The sequence below is a fragment of the Hydra vulgaris genome, chromosome 12 (genome assembly GCF_038396675.1).
Source record: "Hydra vulgaris chromosome 12, alternate assembly HydraT2T_AEP".
NCBI lineage: Eukaryota > Metazoa > Cnidaria > Hydrozoa > Anthoathecata > Hydridae > Hydra > Hydra vulgaris.
In genome coordinates this window covers 84,757,362-84,782,500 of record NC_088931.1, presented here as the reverse complement: position 1 = coordinate 84,782,500, position 25,139 = coordinate 84,757,362, and the positions used below count along the sequence as shown (strand labels likewise).

The window sequence follows — 25,139 nt, the reverse complement described above, 5'->3', positions numbered from 1 at the left end:
CAACGACTTGATTAAAAACATAATACTCATCAGGTAATCGATCATTATTTCTTTCTCCAAACCCATAATGCTTTCCTCTTTGGTGTTAAAGAACTATAGCTAAACTTTGCCGAACTATATTTGCTAGAATAATGCAATCATCAAAGTTCTTTGATGCGTATTTTCGAACTACATCAACAACTTCTAAGCCATAATCTTCTTTAATGAGATTTTCAAAAAGTCTCTTTGATACTCCTTGAACACATGGCTCCTTAAATTCAAAGAATTGTTCACTTATGACATCATTAGATAAACTTGCATACATCTTGCTAAAGAATATTTGCAGTTTAGAATGCGTGGCTTTACCTTTAGTATTACAGAAAAATGGTGAAATAACTTGCATTCCAAAAGCTGCTACCAGGACTAAAGTAACTATAATGTAATCAAAATTCATAGAATCTCGGGCTAAACAAGCAAGTTTATTTGTGATATATTTATGTTGGTCTAAAAACTCCTTAAAGTCATCCCAGTGAAAGCAAACTATAGAAGAACATTTTAAAAGACATTCAAATCGAACATCTTTAAATTCAAAAAGAAAAATATCTTTGTTTTTAGGCTACATAAAATTTTTAAATTCTTTATGAAAAATCCATGGTTTTTGAATAAAACTCGGACCAAACAAGTTTAGTACCCATGATAGAAAGATTAAGGATAACGTTTCCGTACTTTTGTTAATAGATATATCTAACAGAAAGCCTTTGAAAAGGTTATCCATATTCATTCCATTTTCAATTTGGTTTAGAACTTTTTCAATAGCTCTGTCAAAACCTAAAGCTGTATGTGCAAAACCTAAAGTAACCTAAAGTGCAAAACAGTTGACCAGCAGGAATTTCTCTATCGAGTATATCAGCTGTGATTTTAGATATTCCTATATTATGAACAGTACTGTCAGTCATATGAACATCTACCTTCTGGTATAGTTTTTCTGAGGTGTATTTTGAGGCTTCCTGTAACATTTCGAATGTTGTTTTTATTCCATCTGCAATATTTGCTGTAATTTCTGAAGCAATTGTTACTGCAGGCAAAGGAAAATAATATTCTTGGTTAGTATGTAAACCAGAAGGTGCAAAGGTCCCAACATGCTTTCGAGTGGTAGAGTCAGTTGCGTGAGTTATTATATCGCCACTATTTTTAGCTTGAACAAGTCTGTCTGCAATCAAGCCAAGAGAATACGCATGTATCTGTTTTAGTTTTTTACATATGGCACTGCGTGTTGGGAGTGTGTTTGAATCAATAAATGTGTTCTCAATAGCTTCACGATCATTTTTATCGTACTTAGATATACGGTCAGTTTCATCTGGAATTTTCCATTTTGTTTTAAAAATTTGATTGCCGATTACTTTCAGTGCAATTTGCATTTCCCTTATCGAGAATCCTTCTCCAGCTAACTCTGCACATGCATGATAGATATCACTTAAGACTAAGTTTTTGATTGTCGCACATTAGGTGGCACATAAGTATTGTGAGAACTATCTTCAAATAATAATTTTGGTTTTGTCTCTTTGATCTCGTCATGTATGTATGTCATGTATGGCAGTTTTGGTTTACTTACATCAACAAACATAACTCTTTTTTTTAATTGGTTCAGTGACTTTTTCAAAGAACTGATATTTATTTTTTGTTTATTCTCTTTCAAGAAATTCATCTTCGTCTTAAAATTCACTTAACTCGCTATCATCATTATCAACATACATTGTCTGATAAACTGCTGTTTCATTTCTTATCTTTTTCTCCGTTTTTCTTTTGTCATTAATAACTTTTTGAGGGAAAGTTTTATCAACATTTTGACTTGTAAAATTCCTGTTACAAGACGAAAGATAGGAGTAGTCTTCAGCATTCATTGAAATACCGAAAAACTTCTCTAGCTTTTCACGACGTTGTGGATTGAAAATGTCAAAAAGTTTTTTAAGGGATTCGTTCATAGAAATACATCTACTTGAAAAACCTTGATTGTTTTTGTCAACACCTTTTAAATAGCGATATTCATTGCTTTCACTTTGCAGACGTTTTAAAATGGCCTGATATGATATTGTATAGATATTACGCTCTGTCCAATGAATTTCTACTAACTTTGCAACTCTTCGACAAGCACTTTCAAAAGATAATTTATTGTTGACTTCAATAAAGACAAGCGAAAGAACATCTCTGAGTAAAGGCAACTTTGTATGATAAAATTTATAAACTACGGGGAACATTTCTAAAGGAGTTTGTTTATTTTGATTTAAAACTATTTTGTTATTACATCTTGTTACAATTTTTTTCATTTTAATTGATATCTAAGTTTAGTTAATAATAGAAGCAAAGTATTCTCTTGTAAAATAAAACAAAAGCTGTTTTTTAAGTATTTATAAATTTTACTTTTTAACAAAAAAAGTTTTACTACATTTTTTTTTTAATTCAAATTTATCCAATCAAAATTTAAATTGCATAAATTTTAACATAAAGTTGCATAACTTTATACGCTAAATAACCACTGCAAAAATTTTTCTTTTAAATGTTTTTTATTTTTTTTGTATCTTTAAAAATGTTTAAATGGAAGTAGAAGGCCAACTACAATAAAATAAAAAAAACTGAATTGTTTTTCAAACTTTTCTAAAAAAATTAATAAAGAATACCTGGTTAAACAAAAAATATATAATTTTGGACCCCCCCCCCCCCCATCCTAATAAAAGGCTTAATGTTTTGGTCTTTTAAGCTCCATATTTCCTCAATGAGTTCTTTGTCATTTCTATAGTAACTGATGCAAATGATTTGAGATGTTTTTTTGTTTTTTTTTAACATCTTCGCTTCCAACAAGGCTGCAAGCAACCACTAATTAGAGTTGGAAGTTACTGGAAGAGAAAAGATGGAGATTGAAAAGCAAGCTAACGATTGACAGATGATTTAAAGGATTGCAAATTTTATGAATCAGGAAAGCAAGATGAAAGAAGCAAATTCCAAAGAACTGATGTTCAAGAAAAAAAACAAGATGAATAAGAGTTTTTGGAGCACTTAGGAACAGTCACAGAAAATGGATGAGACCTAATTGAATGACGAGTAACATGAGAATGAGCTCTAGTAGATGGCACAAGAGATGCTAACTCTTTAGAGTAGTGCCCATCATACTATTTGTAAAAAAGAGAAAGAGAAGCAACATTTCGGTGATGTGATAATGGTTGGAGGTTGGCTGCAAGAGCAGGTCCAAATATGTTTACAATGTATTTTTGCACCTTGTCTAAAAGAGAAAGGGCATCATTAGAAGATCCGCCCCAGATATGGCAACAGTATTCCATACAGGGCTGGATTTGAGATTTATAGAGATAAAGAATAAAATCCATTGTAAGAAAGTGTTGAGTATTATAAAGAGATGCAATCTTAGCAGATGCTAATTTTGCAATGGATTTGTTATATGGTTTCGAAGAAAGATTGGAAGTAAGAGTATTAACTCTTACTTCCGATCTTTTTTGGAAACTGTATAGATGAAGGGTAGATGACTCATCGAGTACATTACCATTCATAAATATAGGAAGATCTAAATTATTGCGATAACGATTGGCTGAAAAAAATTGAGTTTTATCTGAATTAAAGTTCACCAGCCACTGTGAGCCCCATGCTGTAGCAGGAGTGAGATCCTCTTCAAGTTTGCATATCTTAATTTAGGCGGGGTTTGACTAATGTCAAATTATTCATTGTGATCATAATCACTGGAACTTAGAGTTGCTTGGTAAACAGTATTGTTGGACAAAGTTAACCCATTGTTAGTCATTCAAATTACACCAGCTTCCATTGCTTAAGTCGTATTTGGTTTAAACTCTTCTATGGCTTGTGGTCAAGACAATATTCTTATTATAATCTTACAATTGTTCTTCAGAACTCTCTTCAATTCTCTCTAAAGTATTTAATAAGTGCTTGACTGAGTCTTGTTTCCCTGTTTGCTGGAAAATGGCACCTGTTGTTCCAATTTTACTAAAACTCCAGTGAACATTCTGACCTCTCCAATTATCGTACGGTCAGTCTTCTTTCTGTTATTAGCAAGGTCTTTGAGTCTTTGATAAACAAATAACTCACATCCCATCTTGAATCAAATAACTTACTGTCAGACAATCAATACAGTTTTCCATCCTCTTACTCTACAGCTATTGCTCTTGACATATCTAAGGCTTTCGACAAAGTTTGGCATGCTGGTCTTCTCAATAAGCTTGTTTAATATGATGTATCTGGAAAAGTTTTTGAGATTATCAATTCGTTTCTTTCTAACTGCTTTATTAGAGTCATCCTTGAAAGCCATCACTCTTCTTTATTTCCAGTAACTTCTGGGGTACCTCAAGGTTCTATCCTTGGTTTTGTTTCTTGTCTACATTAATGATCTTCCCGACAACCTTACATCTAAAGTAACTCTTTTTGTTGACTTAAATTAATACTCCTGTCTTGACAAAAAGTCTTTTCTCTTTGATTGCTTAGAACAGGCAGCCGATCTTGAATCTGATCTCACTTCTGTAACAGATTGGGGCTCACAGTGGCTTTTAAATTTTAACTCCAACAAAACTCAGTTATTTACTGCAAACAACTATCTCAGTACTGTCGACATTTCTATATTGATGAATGGCAACTCTCACTTTGAGTCCTTTTCTATACGTTTTCTTGAATTATTGTTTACTACTGACCTTAGATGGAAACCATATTTACCAAATTGCTAATACTTTACTAATTACATAGATTGCTAAATTAGTATCTGCTAAGGTTGCTTCTCTTTATTGCACTTGCTGTTTTCTCTCTCTTGATTCTCTACCTCTACAAATCTCTTATTTGCCCCTGTATGGAATACTGTTTGTCATATTTTGGGCTGGTTCTTCTAATGATGCTCTTTCTCTTCTAGACATGGTTCAAAAATGCATTGTTAATGTAGTTGGACCTGGTCTATCTGCTAAGCTTGAGCCTCTTTCCCATTGTCGTAAAGTTTTATCTCTTTCTCTTTTCTACAAATACTGTCCCGGTCGCTGCTCAAATGAGCAAATCATCACTAGTTCATCAACTAAAACTCATTCTCACTTGACTTTCAGCAAAGTTTCATTCTCACTTGACATTCAGCAAAGTCTCATTCTTTTACAGTATCTGTCCCTACATGCTCTAAAAACTTTTATTCGTCTAGTTTTTTCCTCCGCTCCTCAACCCTTTGGAACTCTCTCCCATCTTCATGTTTTCCTTACTCATACAACCTTCAACTTTTCATGTCTTCTATCAGCCATCCTCTTGCTCTATAACTCTATTCTTTTTTTCTAGTGCAGCCTTGTTGGGAGTGAATCAGAATTTTTTGTTAATGTTACAGCCTTGTTAGGAGTGAATCAGAATTAAAAAAGAAATAACTCTTTAAGTATTGACAACCACAATATGAAATTGTTTTAATAGCAAAACAATATTTGGGACCCCAAAATAAAAAACAGTTGATGAATTAAATTTTTGATTTTACTATCAGATTCCATATTTGTATCACTAGATGATTTCTCATATTTTCTCTTTAGTCTTAGATTCTATATTCAAGTCACTATCTGCTTGCTCCTCAGATGCAAAAACATCTTGAAAAAACTTATCAGAAATATCCATTATAATGGATATCAATAGATGGATATCCATTATATTGGATATCAATGGATATCCATTATAATGAAAAACTTACTTTAGTAGATTTGATTTATTTACCTCCGCTATATTTGGGTATGTCAAATAACATGCGTGCGCAACAGATTTTGTTCTGACATTTAATATTTACTTAAGCACTTAAGTAAATATTAAATGTTTCCTAAATTAATAATAGTATATATTTTCTAAGAGTACATTAATTATTCAAACAACTGGGTGTTATATTCCAACAAAAACTAAAAATGTAAAAAAAAAAAAATTACTTTAGCTATAAGTTAAAAGTTCAATGGTGTTCTTTTAAATTTTATTATCAAACATCAACTCTCTGTAAATGAATTGAGCTCTAATGTAAGCTTCTCTTTTTTTTTTGCTGTGTGGACATTAGGGTACAGTGAGATTTATATGTTTTTGAAAAAAATGAAATTCAAGCTTAAGAAAAGGTGTATTCCTATGTAAAATTTAATTTCAAGGTAGGTTTGTTATGGACCACTTTTTGATCAGAAAATGTCTTGATACCCAAATTTTCATATTTACACATTATTAAAATGAAAAAAACTTAAATTATTATAAAATAAATAAAATCCGTTTTTATGTAATGAACTCTCCTAATAAGCGCAGTGCCGAATTAATTTTAAAAGATATTTTCACTTGGCTCTCCGCTGTATAAAAGCTTTATACAAGATCGTAGTCTGTTACCATTTTATTCATTATTAGTTATTTAATCGAGATATTTATAAATGTCGAAAGTTAAGACTAGATCATCCACCACTGCAATTTCAGATTTTATTGGACTTGGAAAAGATTTTATTCCTAGTGAGCTGCCTACAAACAGAGCAGTTATTCAAAAAGGAATTTTACTAAATGAACAAAAAAGCATAACATGCAATCTACACCATAATAAATATTCTAACAAAGATCTTGCTAGCGATCTGATTCCATTTGTTCTTGCTCAATGGAGAAAAGCAAATGTTAAGTTTCAACAGCCAGTTATTATTGGTGAGAAATCGCTTTATTATAGAATTAAAACCCTTTGGGAGAAAGTAGAAAATGTTGTATGGGGAAGAACTAAGGTAAAAGTAAAAGAAGAACTTCTCTTGAAGTTAGAAAAACTAATGGACCTCATAACATGTCCTCATAAGATATTTCTGTGTGAACATGATCTGTCTGGGTGTTCTTCCCCCAAAATTGTAAAAGTAAAGCACATATAATTTGCACCTGTATTTTTTCTAAAAAAATTCCAACTTTGGAGCTCAGGTGGTTATACAGTCAAAGAAATAAGACAGGTGAAAAGTCTGACATGCAGATGGGACATGCTGATAAGATTGAGACAACAGACAGAAAAATCAGTGACAAAAAAGCTTATGAGAAAAGAATGAAAAAACTACAAGTATATATAAACATATGTATATATATATATATGTATATATATATATACATATATATACATATATATATGTATAAATATGTATATATATACATATATATATGTATATATATATCCATACATATATGTGAATAAAAAACACAGCAATGGCTAGTATAAGGTAATCATATAGATTATTATTTTGTTGAGCAGCAAAAGTTTGGATGATGAATTAATAAAAAAAATATAAACTAGTTTTATTTTATAGGTTTGAGATTTCACCTGCTGCAACTGCAGCAATTGCTACAAGTTATCTGCAAGATTTAATTGAAGCAGGATTTCTCACCCCTGAATACTCTTACCTTGCTTGTGATCCTTCTGAGTTAGCGAGAGTGAGAAAAAAAGTCATGGTAGTAGCAAAGAATAATGACAATTTCAATCTTCTAAAAGCAGATAATATTGGCATTTACTTTGATAAAAGAAAAGATTCAATAAGAGCGATGATAAATGATTCAAATGGACAGCTACATCCTATTATTATCAAAGAGCAACACATTACTGTGACTATAGAACCTGGTGGTCGATATCTTGGTCATTTTACTCCAAATGCACATACTCATTCAGATAAGCCAGCTAAAAAGATTGCTGAAGGTGTTTATAATTTGCTGCAACAATATAATCTTACTGAATCATGTTTAGTACTTGGAGCTGATAGTACTTCAATTAGCACCGGCTGGAAAGGTGCATGCTTCATTCAAATGAGTTATTTTTGAGTCACCTAATAGAAGGAATTGATGGACTAACATCAAGTAGTACTGGCTTTGTAGGTCCTGTGGGAAAATGTCTTGCTGATGTTAATAAAATGGAGTGCAATCTTTAATTTAAAGCTCTTCCAGAGGGAGAGAGCTTTGTTGACATTCCAGAAATAATTCTAAAAAATATGTTAACAGATCAAAAACAAACCTACAAGTTATGCAAAGCAGTCAAGATCGGCGTATTGCCACCTAATCTTAGAGAAATTCAATGTGATGTAAAACAAAGTGACAGTAGCATCCATGTCAGTAGTTGGACCAGATGCAAGAGATGGGTAAATTAGAGCTAGAGCTCAACATAGAGAGTTGCTACCTGTTTTTAAAACAAAGAAAGAAATTTTAATAAATTTTCAATGTCAATAGATTTGAAAGATATCTTATTTTATTTATTGTTTTTAATAGTGTTATAGTAGTGTTATCAAAATATTATTTGGGTAAGATGGGATAAACCTCCTGTTTTTTGGGGAACCGCATCACTGGCACCACCTTTATTTCTAATGAAACAAAAAAAACAACTGTTATAAGCAAATTTGTTAATCATTAAAACCTCATTGAAAATTGAAGACCCCCTCCCCTAAAATGTCCAGAATCTGCATTGCTGGTAGGATTCATGCAAGATAATGACTTTGAAACAAGTATCAAAAAAAATTGCAACTGGTCTAAAAACATTATTTGCATTTAATATTTCATCGCAATGAAAAAGAAGGACATGTAAAACATAATAAAGGACAAGTGTGACAAATAAGATTTTACTAAATTTTGCAATTTCTAAAAGTGCAAATTTGGGTATCAAAACTTTTTCCAATCAAAAATATTTTTAAGTAAACCCTATTTGAAATTTGATTTTACATAAGAATACACCTTTTCTTAAGCTTTTAGAAAGAAAAAAAAATTCTCGTTGTACCCTAGTGGACATGCCATGCAGTTTCTATAACCATCTGTACACACCTCTCTACTGATTGTGTATGAGAACTCCATTAGAGACTAACTAATAAAATAGGTTGCATTTCAAAAATGGCTTTGTTACATTATTGCTCCTGTCAATAAGGCTTAAAAGATTTTCAGAATCAATTTTGTTACCAGGTGTTGTTATTATCAGCTGTTCTTTGATGATAATTTTATAATCACCGTCAGTTTGGGTCAATCACCGTCAGTTTGCGTCAGTCACCGTCAGTTTGCTTATGTCTTGTGCTCTTAACCCAAAATGGTTTTACTTTTATGTTGAAATACGCCTCAAATAAATTTAACAATACATGTAAAGTTTTGAGGTTTGATTCCAGATAGCCCATGTATAGAAACCCCTATTCTGCAAAATCTTCGAGCCATTCTGAGCCATCTGCTATGACAAACAAGTCCTATTTCTAGCATTGCTAACTGCTAAGGTAAATTACCAGAGATTAATGTTTTGGTTGTTCGGTAGGCATAGCTTTGATCAGTACTTAAACCTTTAACTACTTCCAGGCTAAGTACAGAGGTCCAATATCAATTCTTGACAAGACAAGAGAAATATTTACAATTAAATTCTGTTAACCCTTTTGTGTTTTTTTTTTAAATCAGGAAGTCTCATTGTCATAATGTTGATCAAATTGTTTATTCCACTACTTATTGTGCCCTCTTAGTCTTGTTATAATCTCTTAATCAGCAATGTATTCTTTGTTAAAAGTCTAGCATCAATAAATGCTGCTGTCGCTATTTCCTTAGTTTCTGTTGAACCAGTGTGATGTCTCAATACCAATTGCAATATTTACTATGTCTGCTGTTATAAACTTCTGCAATATTCTCGGAGGGTTCTGGTTCTTTGAAAAATCTGCTTCTGAGTGTTCTTCATCTGTTTTTTTAACCTAGAAATTAAATACACTATCTTAAATTACTTTATGATTTAGGGCAGGATTGAAAAGTCGTGTTTTTCAAAAGGAATGACCTTTGGAAACTAAATTAGAAATTTAAAAAAAAATGTTAAGAAGGGGGCAAAAATACCAAATAAACTACCTATAAATATCTATTTATTTTGAGAAAAGAGATTGTTAGTAGAATTCTAGATTTTTAGTTATAAGCATTAAAAACTTGTGTCACGGAAGTAACGATAGGTTCCTTCCGTGACACAAGTTTTAATGACTATAACAAAAAAGTTATTATTCCACATGCAATATCTTTACCTGAAACTAAATAAGTCTTTATAGGTTGCATGTTAGGTATCATTGCCCCCTTCTAAACGTTTTTTTTTTTGAATTTCCAATTTAGTTTATAAAGATCATTCCTTTTGAAAAAAAAGACTTCAATCCTGCCCTCTAATAAACATATTCTATAAATACTTGTTTAATCTGTATTAAGCAATAATAATCTTTATATTTTTATTTTAAGTTGCTTTGCTCTCTTCTCTAATTCCTTAAAATATTTTATTTTAAAAGCTTTCAACTTTCTCTTTGCAACTTTATGATGCTGAGTTCTAATACAGTAATTTTATTTCCTTGTACACACATGCATTAAATATGTTCAGAATAGGGTTGTAACCAAATCTGTAAAAAGCAAGTGCTTTTGGCAGTGCTTTTTCCCATTTACATGATAAAGTACCTACGAGTTTGTCAAATTTTGGAATAAACTTATCTTTTATTGATTTTAATATTTCCAAGGCTGATTTCTAAAATTATTACTGGATATATTTGAAGTTAGATTTTTCCTATTGAGTAGATAAAGCTGGGGAACTGGGGGAGGCTGGAGTCATATTAGTTACTAGTTTACCAATAGTGATTACGCTATTGATTAACTACATTCAATAGTGTTTCTTTTACTCTGGTATCTCGTCTCTCGGAAAAATCCCATTTGTCTAAATATCCCTTGTAGTCGGAAGCTCAGATGTTAAATGTTTTTTTCCCCAATAACTTATTTGAGTAGTTAATGTATATCTTATTTTTTTTTGTGGTAAAATTTTATTTAAATAAAATATAATTATACTTTAATTGAAGTTTTAAATTTTCATTTTTTTAAATTATAAAATATTTTTTGAAACGAAACGGTAAAAATTAACTTCCTGATAGGTACACTGAGGCATATTCGTTAAGACGCATCAATTTTTTTCTCTTTATCTTAATTTTTTCTATGAATTGTCAACTGATACGCATGCAAGTTATTATCAAAATAATTGTTGTGTTGAGGGCTAATAAAAACCACAAAAAAAATTTTTCTATGTGTCTTTATTAACATGAGAGTATGTTTGATATACAAAAGCACATTTATTAATTAGAATATATCTATAGACGCAATCAGGTTAATAACGGTAATTATTGATTTTTAATCACTTTTACACAAATAAATTGATAAATTTTAGTGTAATTTGATCTTTTGCTCTGCCAGTATCATTTTTATTGCATTTTACGAAATGCCTAAAGGAAAGTATTTGACAAATGCTGAAAAAATACAAATTGATTTATATCGTGGCTCAGAAATCTCACCAGCACTTTCTATACGAGAAATAGCAAGAAAAATTGGAAGATCTGACCATGTTGTACGAAACTACATTGCAAAAGGTGACAATTACGGTGTAAAAAAAGCAACAAACGGCAACAAAGTATTAACAAATCGGCAAATTAATCGAATTCGCTTCGAAGCAACCAAAAATAAATTGAATGCAACACAAATAAAGGATAAATTATTATTGCCTGTCACCAATAAACATAAACGTAAAGTGGAAGAAACCACACCAAAAACCAATGTTAAAAAAACACCATAAAATTGCTAGATTACAGTTTGCTAAAAACCATATGCATTGGACTCATGAGTGGCAAAACGTAATATTTTCAGATGAAAAAAAGTTCAATTTAGATGGTCCGGATTCTTACAGTTGTTATTGGCATGATCTAAGAAGAATAAATGACCCACAAACAAAACGAAATTATGGAGGAGGAAGTTTAATGGTTTGGGGTGGATTTTCTTATTCAGGAAAATTGACTCTGTGTTGTGGTTTACCTAAAATGAACTCAATAAAGTATACAGAAATGTTGGATGATGTTCTCATAACTTATATGGATGAAAACATGGATGATAATGCCATATTTCAGCAAGATAATGCTGCAATTCACACATCTAGGCATTCTATGAAATGGTTTAAAGACCACAACATCCCGGTTCTCGAATGGCCAGCTTGTAGCCCGGACTTAAATCCAATTGAGAACGTGTGGGGAATGCTATCAAGAAAAGTTTATGACGCTAAAGCAGCCGGACACCAATTTAAAACTGTTACTGAGTTAAAGTGTAAAATCCTTGAAGCATGGTCCGAGTTGGATCAAACAACACTTCAACGACTTGTGGAGTCAATGAAAGACAGAATTTTTGAGGTGATCCAGTGTAATGGAGGACATACGCATTACTAATTTCCATCTTTTAATGTCAAAAATATAACTGCGTCTATAGATATATTCCAATTAAAAAATGTACTTTTATATGTCAAACATACTCTCATGTTAATAAAGACACATAGAAAAAAAATTTTTGTGATTTTTATTACCCCACAACACAACAATTATTTTGATAATAACTTGCATACATATCAGTTGACAATTCATAGAAAAAAATTAAGACAAAGAGAAAAAAATTGATGCCTAAACGAATATGCCTCAGTGTATAAATAAAATTTCCATTTAAAACAGAACTACAAACAAAAATACAAAACTATGTCATTATTTTTATTCTTTTTTTTTATGAACAGCACAAACACAGCATTGTTGCTGGTTTTTTACTTTTATGCAACCTGTAAAAATTTTAACCAGTTTATGCTCCTTTGCATCCTTTGATAACCTTCCTGGAAGAAAGTTTCTTCTGAATGTAGCTGATATTTTTAGTGCTCTATCATTTTAACTTTGAGGGATAGACGACTTGAAATTATACTATTATTTCACTGTATAATTTCTTTTTATCCAAATGTTTATTTTAGGCCTTAAATCAACACAACTGTTGTAGTGTCAATCTCAATTTTTTCTGCAAGTATTAGTGAAAGTTTTTAGAGGAATTACTAAATGGCAAACTTCCTGGTCCTTATTTTATTTCTTATATATATCGCTATATAGCATTTATTTTAAAAATATTTTCAGGTTCATCAATTATGCATGCATTTAAATGTGTATTGCTTTCGAGTGAACGAAAAAGTTCGAAATGAGCTGAGTAAAGAGTTGCGTAAAAGTCATATTAATGGAAAGGAAAAACGTTAAGGAAAATTGTAAAAATTGCTTTTAGGATGCGTAGCTATTTATTTTATAAATTTGTAAGCGCATAAGCTTTTGCTTGTGGTTTTATAATGCAAAATGATTTACTTTAGTATTATAATTGTCAAATGTATATATAGAAATCGTACTTTTTACGCCGCACAGCGAGTCAGAATGTTTACAAAATAAAACTTTTTATAAATTTAAAACAAAAATAACGTCACATGTGTTTACATAGGTAAAGGTTTCTTGTATACATTTCTCCTAAATAAGAAATGGTCGCGTAGTTTTAGACGATTATCCGATTTTGAAACTGTTTTGTCCGCTGTGCGTCGTTAGTTACCTTATTTACAGTTAGTTAGAATAAAAAAATTTAATGCTTTTATCATGCCTTAGTGCAAGTTGACCTTGTAGCGATTTTTTGGAAATTGCATATATATTTTATAAACTACTTATATTTAGTTCAATTTAAAAGCAACTCAAAGTTTCGTATCCTCTAAAAATGTGTTTTTTTTTTTTTTTTTGCGTCAATTTGCGTATATATTTACAAATGATTATTTGGTCATCCAATGATGTATTTTGAAATGTATAATATAGAAATAGAATGAAAAGATCATCGTTTGACCAATTTTGTATTTTAATACACCGCTTTTTGTTGTTTTGATTTAGCAAAACAAATACTCATGCACAAATCCTCGTCATTCAAAGATAATTTTTTTTCGACAGTTTAGTTAACAATAAATATAAGTTATTTTTGATAATTCAAATCTAAAATATGGGAGAGTAACGAGAATCAAGTTATTTTAAGGCTTTAGATACGACCATCACTTTAAGTTAGCTATGTGTATTGTTTGGAACCTTGTGGAAATTGCCACGAGGCATTGTTTGGAACCTCGTGGAAATTGCCTCGTGATTTTGCCATTATGTGTAAATATCTTCCTACTGATCATAATCTTTGATTATGATCAGTAAAGTGATATTTACACATCTTATAAATACACGAACGAGATCATAAAGGCTTACAAGTCCCTTAAAGCGTATAACTTTTTTCTTAGCGAATATGTCTGATATGAATTTTTATTATAATTGAATGTATTCAGTTTTGTAAAATCAAAGATAAACATAATTATTTCAATGAAAATAAAAATTTTATACAATAAATTTCAACTAAGCACCGACGAAGTTCGTTGATCGAATTTAAATAAAGGCCGAATAATCGTAAAACTTTGGTTACGAAGTTTAAGAGCCGATTTTGTAAAAATCAGGCAAATTCCTAAAATCGTGTAAGTGACCTCCTTCAAACTGCTTGAATTTTTTATATATTGATCAGGATATAAAGAAAATCTGTTAAGGAAAAAAAAAATTTCAAAAATGTTTCGTTCACTCGGAATCCGGGTTATAAATTTTGAGATTCTCCGAAAAATTTTTAGAAATTTAGTTTTTGCCACGTTTGAATTAATTTTTTTTTTACAAGGCAAAAAGTTGCACATATTTTTTGTAGTTAATATCACACAATCCAAAAGCTCTCTCCAAAAAAATATAAAAAAGTTGCGTGACACTGTGCGGTTGGCTAATTATCATAGTTCAAAAGTACAAAAACATTCAGTTTTGTCAGTTTTTAATGGAAGTTATTTCTAACGGCGAAGTGTTGCACACAATTTTTCTTGCAATATTTGTAAGTATCGTAAGTATTGAGTCTAAAAATACAAAGAAAGTTAAGGCCTTTTCATTTATTAAGGCTGGAAATTGAAAAAAAATGTTATAGTATACTTACAAAATGACCCATTACGGCAGAGGTGCTAAGTTTTGTAAAAATGCAAACATGTCCAAATGTCAATACAACATGGTCCTAACATAATGATTAAAGAAACTCGTGTGATTTTGTCACACACATGATATAACATGAATTAAAAACTGAACAAAAATCGAGCCGCAAGAAAACTATATTGCTAATTAAATGAAACATAAATTTAAATGTATTTCCATTTAAAAATTAGTTGTTCATTCAGAATAATACAATAAAAAATTCATTCAGAGTAATTTATACACATGAAACAAATTATCCACCATATCATACATATATTTTACTCTGTTGCTACTCTGCAAGTTTTTCTAAGAATAGTGATATGACAGTATTATAGTCTTCTTCGGATTATTTATTATCGCCACAACTATTGATTAGAAAAGAAGCATCTGCTAAACAGATAAATTTTTCAGTTTGGTAGTTTATCTCCTCTGGAGTAACTGGCCAGCAAAAAGTATTTTTCTCTTGCCCATTATTCATATAATTAACCCTGATCCCTGTTATAGACGCCTAAAAGTATTAGCGCAACATTTTAAAATAATATGATATAGAATTTATGATTTGTCTAATTTTGTTTACATTCAGTTAAATTTATAAAGTCTAATATAATGTCTTTCTCAGATTATTTTTACATTTTATTTATATTGCTTTTATTTTAGAGCACTGTTTTGTAAAACAAAACAAAAACTTGAAAACTAATGTATGCTTTGAATAATACTACCTCCACAGTGTATCTAATATTCCATCGTTTTTCGTATATAATAGCAACCCAATCATTCACTTTCCATACAAGACAAATTTCTTTTGCAAGTTCGGCGATGTCTTCTTCATATTTGTTATCATCTTCATTGTCCCCTGTTTGATTACCGTCATAAACTTCTTAGTTATCGTTAATCTGACTATTTTCATTATTTTCTGTTGTCGGTTCTACTAGCACACCTTCTCTTTTCAGGTTATTAAATCTACAACAATATCAATTGTACATCTTTTTAAACATATGTAAACAAACACAAGAAAATACAGTTTTCACCTAAATTTTAATTTCATTTTTGAAAAAGAACTATTTAACAGTCAGAAACATAATCTATTTTGTAAAAGTTTTAATAGCAACAATGCCTACCTTGAAAATAAAGATCTTATCTGTTGGCTAGTTGCATATTGATCAGGCAGAAGTTCCCTTCTCAGCTGCAAGTGAACCTGCTCAGGGCTCATTTTATTAACTGATTCTTCTCCACGAATAAAGTACCTACATAACAGTGCTTTCTGTTGATTTGAAAATCTAAAAGAACTTCGAACTGGTAATGCCCAACCTTGCAATACAAAAATGTTCATGCAGTGTGGATATTTTTTACAGAAACATTGCTAGAGAATGAAGAAATTGGCATATTTAGTTGTGAAATAATTTTCATCTTACGAACAAACGAGTTGCGAACTTTATCCAATGATGGTAATGATTTTGGAACTGTATGAAGACCGGATAGAATGGGTTCTTCTAACTCAGCATCGCTTTCAAATGATAAGGTACAATTCATTTTAGCGCAAAATCTAAATGAACATAATTGCCTGTCACTTTTATTCTGTTTTTCCTTCAGTGAGTTGTTTCGCTTAATTAAATTATCTGTTTTGCTATATGGCAACAATAACTTAAGTGAGGGTTGAATTTTAAGATTTCCATACTCTTTTTCAATTCCCAAACATTACTATCGTTGGATCGCATGACCTGACAACAATTTTTTAAACAATTATTAGGTGTGTCATTGTTTATAATCTGATACTTACTTTTCACAAATAATTTTCACAAGTTTGAAATATATTGTTGTTATTTTTAAAATATAATATTGCAAGAGTGTGATTAATTTAGTGATTATTTATTAAAAGAATGGGTAATTAATTAAGAGTAATTTTTTTGGTTTTCAAAGAGCTTTGTCTCAAAATCTTACTGCAGAGTAGTTTTAAAATATGTAATTATAAAAATTATATTACAGTCTGCGAACATTTAAAACACATAATTACCTTTAAGTTGATGAGGTGTTTCTTGAGATCAACATCTCCCAGCTGATGAATGTAAAACATATTGTTTATAATTTTATGTTTTTAAATGATCCATAATTTGTTTTTGAAAAGCAACGACAGTTTTCATAAAAAATTTTGTTTTGTTCCATACTCAACTAAAAACAAGTTCTTTTAAGCGCCTATTTCTCAATAACAATTATAAAATATCAACTCTATTTATGCAAATTTTAAAGATCGTTAAAATAAAGTTAAAAAATTTTGATGGTAAAATAAATTGTTTTATGACAATCGCCCACTAACTAGTTTTTCCATAATCGTGATGTTGGAGATTCTTCGTTCCGTTCAATCACCTCAAGTTATTTGCTTATGACGTAAATTTAAATAACTCACTTCGTATATTGTATTTTATTATTATTTATTTCAATTGTTATGATTTCTATATCATAGTCAGAAACGCTTAAATTTTTTCCTAACATTACGTGCAATGTTTTCTGCAATGCTAAATGCTAATTTTGGAAGATAGAAATTTTATCGTGCTGCTGAGCGAAAACCGATCCGAATCCCTCAACTGTGCGTTCCATAAAATATCTCTTCGTACTTAATTATTTTTAACACTTTGTACCTTTAATTGTAACTTAATATCTAAAGATCACATGAGTTTTTTTTTTATGTTAGGATTGCGTTATATTAACAATTTTTTTTTTTTTTTTTGCGTAAAGCTTTCGTCGAGATAAGACGCTCTTTTTCTTTAAAAAAAAACGGCTAAAAGTTTAACAATTACGCAAGTGGAAGAACTATTAGAAGCCCATGAAAATACTTTATTAAAAATCTCTGGAGAGAAAATTGACAAACTTGAAGGAAAAACAGAGCAATTAAAAAACGGAAACATATCACTAAAAAATGAAATTGCTTTAATAAACAACGGGATGAATTTTCAAAACGAATTATACAAAAAAACCATTAAGGAAACGAACGAACTTAATGAAAAACTAAAAAATCATATCATATTCAAGCGAACTTTTTATCGACAAAATTGCTGAATTAAAAGATCGTAGCAGGAGAAACAACTTGAGGTTCGAGGGTTTTGAAGAAAAAGAAAACGAATCATGGGAAGAAAGCGAGTCGAAACTAAAATGTTTTATTAAAGAAAAATTAAATATAAAACATGACATTCAAATAAAAAGAGCCCCCAGAGCTAGAAAACAAAAAGAATCTGGACAAAAAAAGCGACGAACAATAGTTGTAAAGTTCCTTAACTATAAAGATAAAGAAAAAATATTAGATCATTATATTCGACTAAAGCTTTGGAATGAACGAATATCTTAACGACGACTACAGCGAAAGAACGATTGAAAAAAGAAAAATACTCTTTGCAAAAGCTAAAGAATTAAGATCCTCAGGTAAGTTTGCAAAAGTAGTCTATAACAAACTGAAAACACGAGATTAATAATAACAATAACAAAAAGAAATTCTTTAAACCTGTGCGCATGAAAAAATAATTATAAAAATGAATGACTTTCAGTCGCTAACCTATAATTTTTACGAAAAATATATTATATCAGAAGAAAACGCAGACCCAGATGTAAATTTTTTTAGTGATATGTACACGAACAGTTTATATCATTACCCCAGCACCATTAAAGAATTTATTTTTAAAAATGTAAATGATATAACCAGTGAAAAAATCAGAATCCTCCACATTAATATTAGGAGTTTAAGCAAAAATAATGAAAACTTTCGGCATTTTCGAGAAGAAACTGAAAACATTTTTAATATTATACGTGTTACGGAAACTTGGTGCTCTACTTTCGAACTTGAAAATAATTCTAACTTTTATCTTAAGGTTCGGTTTACGCTAGTTTTTTAATAGAACTTCTTTGTTTAGTTTTCAGCGCATTACTTTGCCTCGGTTATATTTTTATTCAACTAAAACAGATAAGTTATTTATCTTATTATTATAAATAATAATAAGATAAATCCATTTCTATATGATTAAAAATTTTATTTATAAATTTATTTTTTTATAACTTTTTTTTAAAGATAATGCTTATTATATAACACTTTACATATATAGGCTTATATATTAAAACGCGTAGTCCGTTTGTTACGTTATAATATATGTACATAGCCTTCTAGAAGGTAAACAGTGAACTGTTTTAGAAGGTAAACAGTGAACTGAAAATAATAATCTCTTTAATTATATCTATTTTTTGCAAGCGAAAAATATGACTTGAGGAAAAAGTTGGTAGAGGATGTGATTTATGCAATAGCAATAGTTTTGGGTAAAAAACAAGGCCTGTTTTCCCCACCGTACCATCGCTATTACTCAAGCCACATAAATTTTCGACTTAAGCCATGATAGATACTAAAAAAATACAATAATCAAAATTGTTTAATTACTTTGACAATTAGCGATAACATTTTATGCTAGTTATTATTTAAAGAGATGAAGACATGTATTTAGAAAAAACGCATTAGAATATCTTTTGTATATCGCCTTGATTAACATCGAATAAAACGCCCACCCCAATAAAAACATTTCATATGCTTATTAATGTTTTTAACAGAATTGTGGCTATAAAAACAGCCTAGTTTTGAAGCAAATCTAGTATTGACATCCAAAGATAGAAAAAGTCGATCCTTCGAGAATATCTAAAAAAAAAAAAAAAATTAGATTTTTAAATAAATATATAGATCACCATAGCACAACCATTATTAATAGAGAAGGCATATATCCTGAAAAATAAATTAATATTTCATATGTTATAAATATGTGATTACTGCATAATTTAATCTTATAAGTATAAATTAACCTCTTTCCTGACTTATTAAAGATCCTTAGAAGCAATAGTCTATTTTTTAGTTTTCCAGCTCTGAGTTAAAACCTAGCAATGATAGATAAAATACATCAGATATTTAAAATAATTAATAAAAAAACCCATCAAAAATTAGGAGAAAGAAAGGTTTTTGTTGTAAGTTAAAAATAAATTAAATTAACTTAACTTCTGATGCATAACACATTATGCCATTAAAACAGAAATATTAATGGAACCAAATGAATTATTTGATTTGCTGCCTGAAAAAGAAAGGATATAATGTATAAAAATAATAATCAAAAAAACTGATTTCTATACTGATTGATTTAAACTACTTAACACTAACATCTTGGTGTCCATGCATGCAAAAAGTCATCTTTTTAAGTTGAAACAGTATATCAAAAGCCAAGTTATTGGCTCAAAGCCAATAGTAAATGAGCTTTGGTTTCCCATAGCATGTTGCAACCAAGTCAACCCTGGTTGTTAGATGTCGGTAACTACCCGACTATCTAAAATAAGATCTGATACATAAAAATAATCAATGAAAAAATTATAAATCTTTTCATAATCTTATCAACAACAGCAAAAAAAAGAGGGTGAGGGGGCTTAAATACACAATAGGCATTGAAAAAATATATTGCTAACCAATTCACTTATCTGTAAATGAAAACTATTAATGCAAGTATATAAACCATATTATGATTTACAATAACACATACCTTATTATAATCAATTTGCACATCATTTTTTTATGATATTACCATATTATTACCACTGATGATGTCTGCAGATAGTTGGTATTTGCTCATTTCATTATTCGACAGCATCATCATCCTCATTTTCATTTGTTTTCTAATAAGAAACTATGTATATACCACTGTTCTTCTTTTTGATGCTAAGAAGTCTGCCAAAATATAAATCTTGGCTGTTAGTGGCTTTATCAAACCACAAGTGGCAAATACATCTTCCAATAGCAGCTCCAATAAGAATTTTTTCAATATTAGAAGCCTCATTATTTTCTAAGTCAGGAAATATTACTTTTATCTGATTAGGCGTACAATTTTTTTAAATTTTTTTCTATTTTCCTTTGTTCTTTGTCTTTTTTATTTTGAATTTTGTCAGCTATACGCTTTATAAGTTCTGACATCATTTCTTTATGACATTGTGCATTTGCAAATCAAGTTTTTCTGGCATTAGAAATAGCTCATAATATTAATTTGTTTTGAATATCAGTAGGCTTTTTGGAGAGTAGAGCAGTTGTTATATTTTTACAAGTTTTGAAAAAAAACAAGGCGTGGCATTTGGAGCTTTTTGCTTTGCAGTACTAAATATATTCATAAGTTCTTCTGCGTCAATGTTGTAAAGCCTTGCTGATTTAGTCTGGTTCATAATTTGATCATTAGAACTCATGTTAAACTGACACTTGTACTGCCTGTCAATGACACTAACAACAGCTTTCAGACATTCAACTAATGTTTTATTCATTTCATCAGTTACTGGGCAAAAGCTGATTATTGAATCAAAAACAGGATTTTTAATAATATTTCCAAAAAAATCAGTTTTTTGTTTAACTAGATTTAGAGGATCCTTGCTGCTTTCAATAAGAGTGTTCCAAGCATTTTTGACTATCTAAATGCCAGATATGTAGTCAAGTCCCTGACCTGGTGTGATATAAAATTTTGTCATTCAAGAACCAGTCAGTAGCTTTCCAATTAAAGCTAAGGCACACAACTCACAGAAACCTGAAACAAAAAATTTATAAACAAACCATAGTGTTAGTCTCTAATAATTTATAATCCCCTAACTATTGCTGCAAGTATCATTAGTATTGGTTTTAAAGGTTTATCCCATAGCCTTTAATATTGCACCCCTTCCTATCAATTTAAGATTTAAATGTGTCTAAGAATGGAAACAATCATATAAAAGATTCACCTGTTTCAGATGTAAAATCTTGAAACAAACTATATGTCAGACCTCCAAATAACGCTAAGCCAGAAAACAGAAATGTCTTCAATATTTTATAGTGATGAATCAAAATACCACATGAGTGAAAAAGAATGTGTAGTCTGTTCCCTCTGTAGCATGGTAGCAGTCCTCTGGGCAGCTTGCGTTGGTCCAAAAAGGATATAAACCCCATTGGGTCACCTTTAAATAACATAAAGTAATTATTTTAAAGAGCATAAGGAGCATGTGAAATAAGAAACATTTATATGCTAATAAAAAAAATATTTTGGATTTATATATCTTAGTTCACAAAATTACATTGTATTAAAGTAAAAAAGTGGGATTAAGATTATACATGTACCTTTTGCATCCTTGTAGCGAAATTTGTTCAGCTGTAAAATAATATTTGCTGCAATGCAGTCTCTTCCAAAAAAGTTTTCCTTTAGAGGTCTCTAATGCTTTGAGTTAAGACTTGCACGAACTGATCATTATGTCCAAGGGGTGAAGGTGACAGTTTAGTTCATTTAATGATTTCTGCCAAAAAAGGTTTAATTTGGTAACTGTCGCATGGTTTGTTGCTACTCTGTCACGCATTGTGTTAGTTATGTTTCCAATAATAGTACTTCACGCATCAGTGAATTGTAGCTGGTAGAAGTCACTATATAACTTGGCAATATTAGCAACAGATTTTGTAATGTGACTCTGATAGTCGTAAACTGTACCACCAGGAAGTTGATTAATAGCTACAACCATGCATATTGATTGCAACCATGCATACTGTTAAGTGCACAACATTTACATGAACACCCTCCTGTGTTGCTGCATCAAAACCAATAGTCTGATTTTTTGCTGAGAAAGCTATTTCAGTGCTCAGTAAGTCTGATATTACAACTAGCTCATGCATCATTTGTTCCACAGTTGTGCGATGCGGAATGTGAAGCATGTCATATATAAGTGCTCTAATATTTGCTGAGTAGCATTTTTCATTTTTGGTGTTTTGTGTTATTTGTTGCATTTGCTCCACTTTTTCCTGTAAAATCAGTGTGTCATTTTGCAGTAGAGGAATTTCAGAATTTTTGTCAGCAAGTTGTTGGCTTAACATAGTCTTTTGATAAGATAAGTTGCTTTGGGTAAATTTCAACTGTAGTTTTAAAATAAAAATGTGATTTTGAAGTTTCTTTAACTGTAAATTCAAATACTTTTCTTTTAATTTTTTTTGAAGATTAAGGATTGTCTTTTCTTTGCGAGCAATAACCTGATTTAGATATTTTAATTGGTATGGCCGGGCCTTTGCCTTTTCTTTTAATTCTTTTAGATCCTCTTTATGTTTTCGTTTTTTATTTGCCATTTCATTTGCCAAAATGGTTAACCCCTTTCCAAAACTTTTTTCTTAGGAAGTAACTGATCAGCTCTCAACCTGGGTAGTAGTTGCTCATGAGAAGAGCTTATTTAAGTGAGACCAGATAAAGAAGGAGTTAAGTGATTACTATTAAACACTGATGTGTTGAGAAGATAAAACAGAAGAACACGAAACAATGTTACTTGAGCTTGGTTGTGGCATAGCAGATATTGATTTTTGGTATGTAAAGAGCATGTTGCAGATATTAATAAATTGTTTAGAATCCCTTGAAAAATTACGTGCATAGAATTTGGATCTATTTACTTGTTGCACAATCTGACTTCTACATATTTTGAAATTAAAAAGTTTATTGACTATTACAACAGTTGTTTTAAATGATTCATTGTTGGATATGAATATATTTAATATATGTCCATTTCTACAATCAATATTTAAATGAGTTGGCATTGTAAAGTTGCAAGCATAATAAGTTTTGGCTTCACCATAAAATAGATGATTCTTTTTAGGTCCCATAATGCTCTAAAAATTTTTTTAATAATCGTAACACTTATTTTATTAAATCAGCTTTAATCATTATTACACTTTTTTTTTTTAAAAAAAAGCTATATTACATGCAACAGAAAAAAAATCAGTTGAATCTTATAAATATATAGAATAAATATATAACATAGTTTTTTTGTGTATATGTAAACCATGTTTTGAATACTTTAAAAAAATCACCAATATTTTTAATAAAGTTTCATTCTTCTAAAAAAACAACTTTTTAATGAATAAAAAAGTTCAAATATACAAAACGCTCATAATCGTGATAATCCACAACCCCCCTCCCCCACAACCTCCACAACAGAAGCATATTTGGTACCTTTACTGCGTGCAAAAATAGAGTATGAGCATCTAATTATTTTTTAATGAAATTTAACAGGTACATAGAAAATAGATATATAAAAGTGAAAGTCAGTATAAAATTCTAAAAAAAAGACGAGAAAAATCCATCCATATGACACCTACTTCGAGCACGCGGTGAAAAAATGGTCATAGATTTTTTCTTTAAAATCGGTGCCGTAAATCGCTGAAACGCACGTACCTACATTAGAAAGACAAACAAATAAAAGCGGTGAAGGAGATCTGATATACGTTAAAGAAAACATTGCATATAAAGTTAGAAGCGATTTGAGCGTTTCTGACGAAGATAGAGAGATCGCAACTTGAATTCGCAATCGCAATTGAATTAATTATTAATAAAGGAAAAAACATACTTATAAGCAGCTTCTATAGGCCAACGAAAATTTTAGCTCTTATTTGCAACGTAATATAGTTGACGCTGGTAACAACGAAAGAAAAAAAAACTTTAAATTTTGGGGATTTTTAATATAGATTGTTTTATTTATAACGACGACAAAAAAGTGAGAAGTTTCTATGATGAAATTTTTTTAGCAGGCGCCGTTCCCCTAATCAACCATCCAACTAAAGTAACTAAAAATTCTGCTACCCTCATTGACAATATTTTTACTACAGACAACTTTAATAACTCCATCCAAAAAGGTATCATAAAAACTGATTTATCGGACCACTTCCCTATTTTCCTAACCTTTAACTAAAGATGGTCAGACATAGGCCAAATTGTTTCCGATGTGCGACCGAGTCAAACAAATTTTACAAGATGATTGATCGGTTTGAATTGAAAAATTTTCAACGGTGTCCGTGATCGAAATGTTCGGTTCTGATTGAAGAATGTTTTGTCTGATGTCCGCCATTTTCCGACTTTTTTATGGCCGCCATGTTCGGCGTCCGACCGTGCCGGCATTTCTGGGCCAAATCGATTAAAATTGATTGACTTTTCCGAAAGTGTTCGACTGTTCGGTTGTACGACTTGTTCAGCATTATTATCTCTCTTGAGTTTGTTCCATTTTAATCCAAATTATTCACCACAGCTTTAAATTATTTCAAGACTTTTGCTATTGTTTCGCAGTGGAAGCTATTAAAGTTCCACCACTTATTTGGAACACATCAGGCCGTTATAGTTCTGAGGAAAGAGAAGAGATATTTTACATAAGTGCTAGAGAGTGCAAGGTAAATTACCATATTCGGACAGGTGTCTAGTATTGAGAAGTGAATTTCAGAGGGGAATATGATTCAGTGTCCAGTTCTGTGTACAGTAAGTGTCCTTTAAGTACTCT

General features: G+C 30.5%; 1 protein-coding gene across 1 annotated transcript in view; it reads left to right on the top strand.

The window, feature by feature from the left end:
• The window catches only part of LOC100210399 (ethanolaminephosphotransferase 1), a 58,335-nt gene extending 44,682 nt beyond the window's left edge, over positions 1-13,653 (top strand). Inside the window, exon 9 of the mRNA XM_065814769.1 lies at positions 12,915-13,653. Coding sequence (XP_065670841.1) covers positions 12,915-13,031 — 117 coding nt within the window. The 3' untranslated portion in view covers positions 13,032-13,653. The remainder of the gene's footprint in view (positions 1-12,914) is intronic.
• Positions 13,654-25,139: the final 11,486 nt, after the last annotated feature.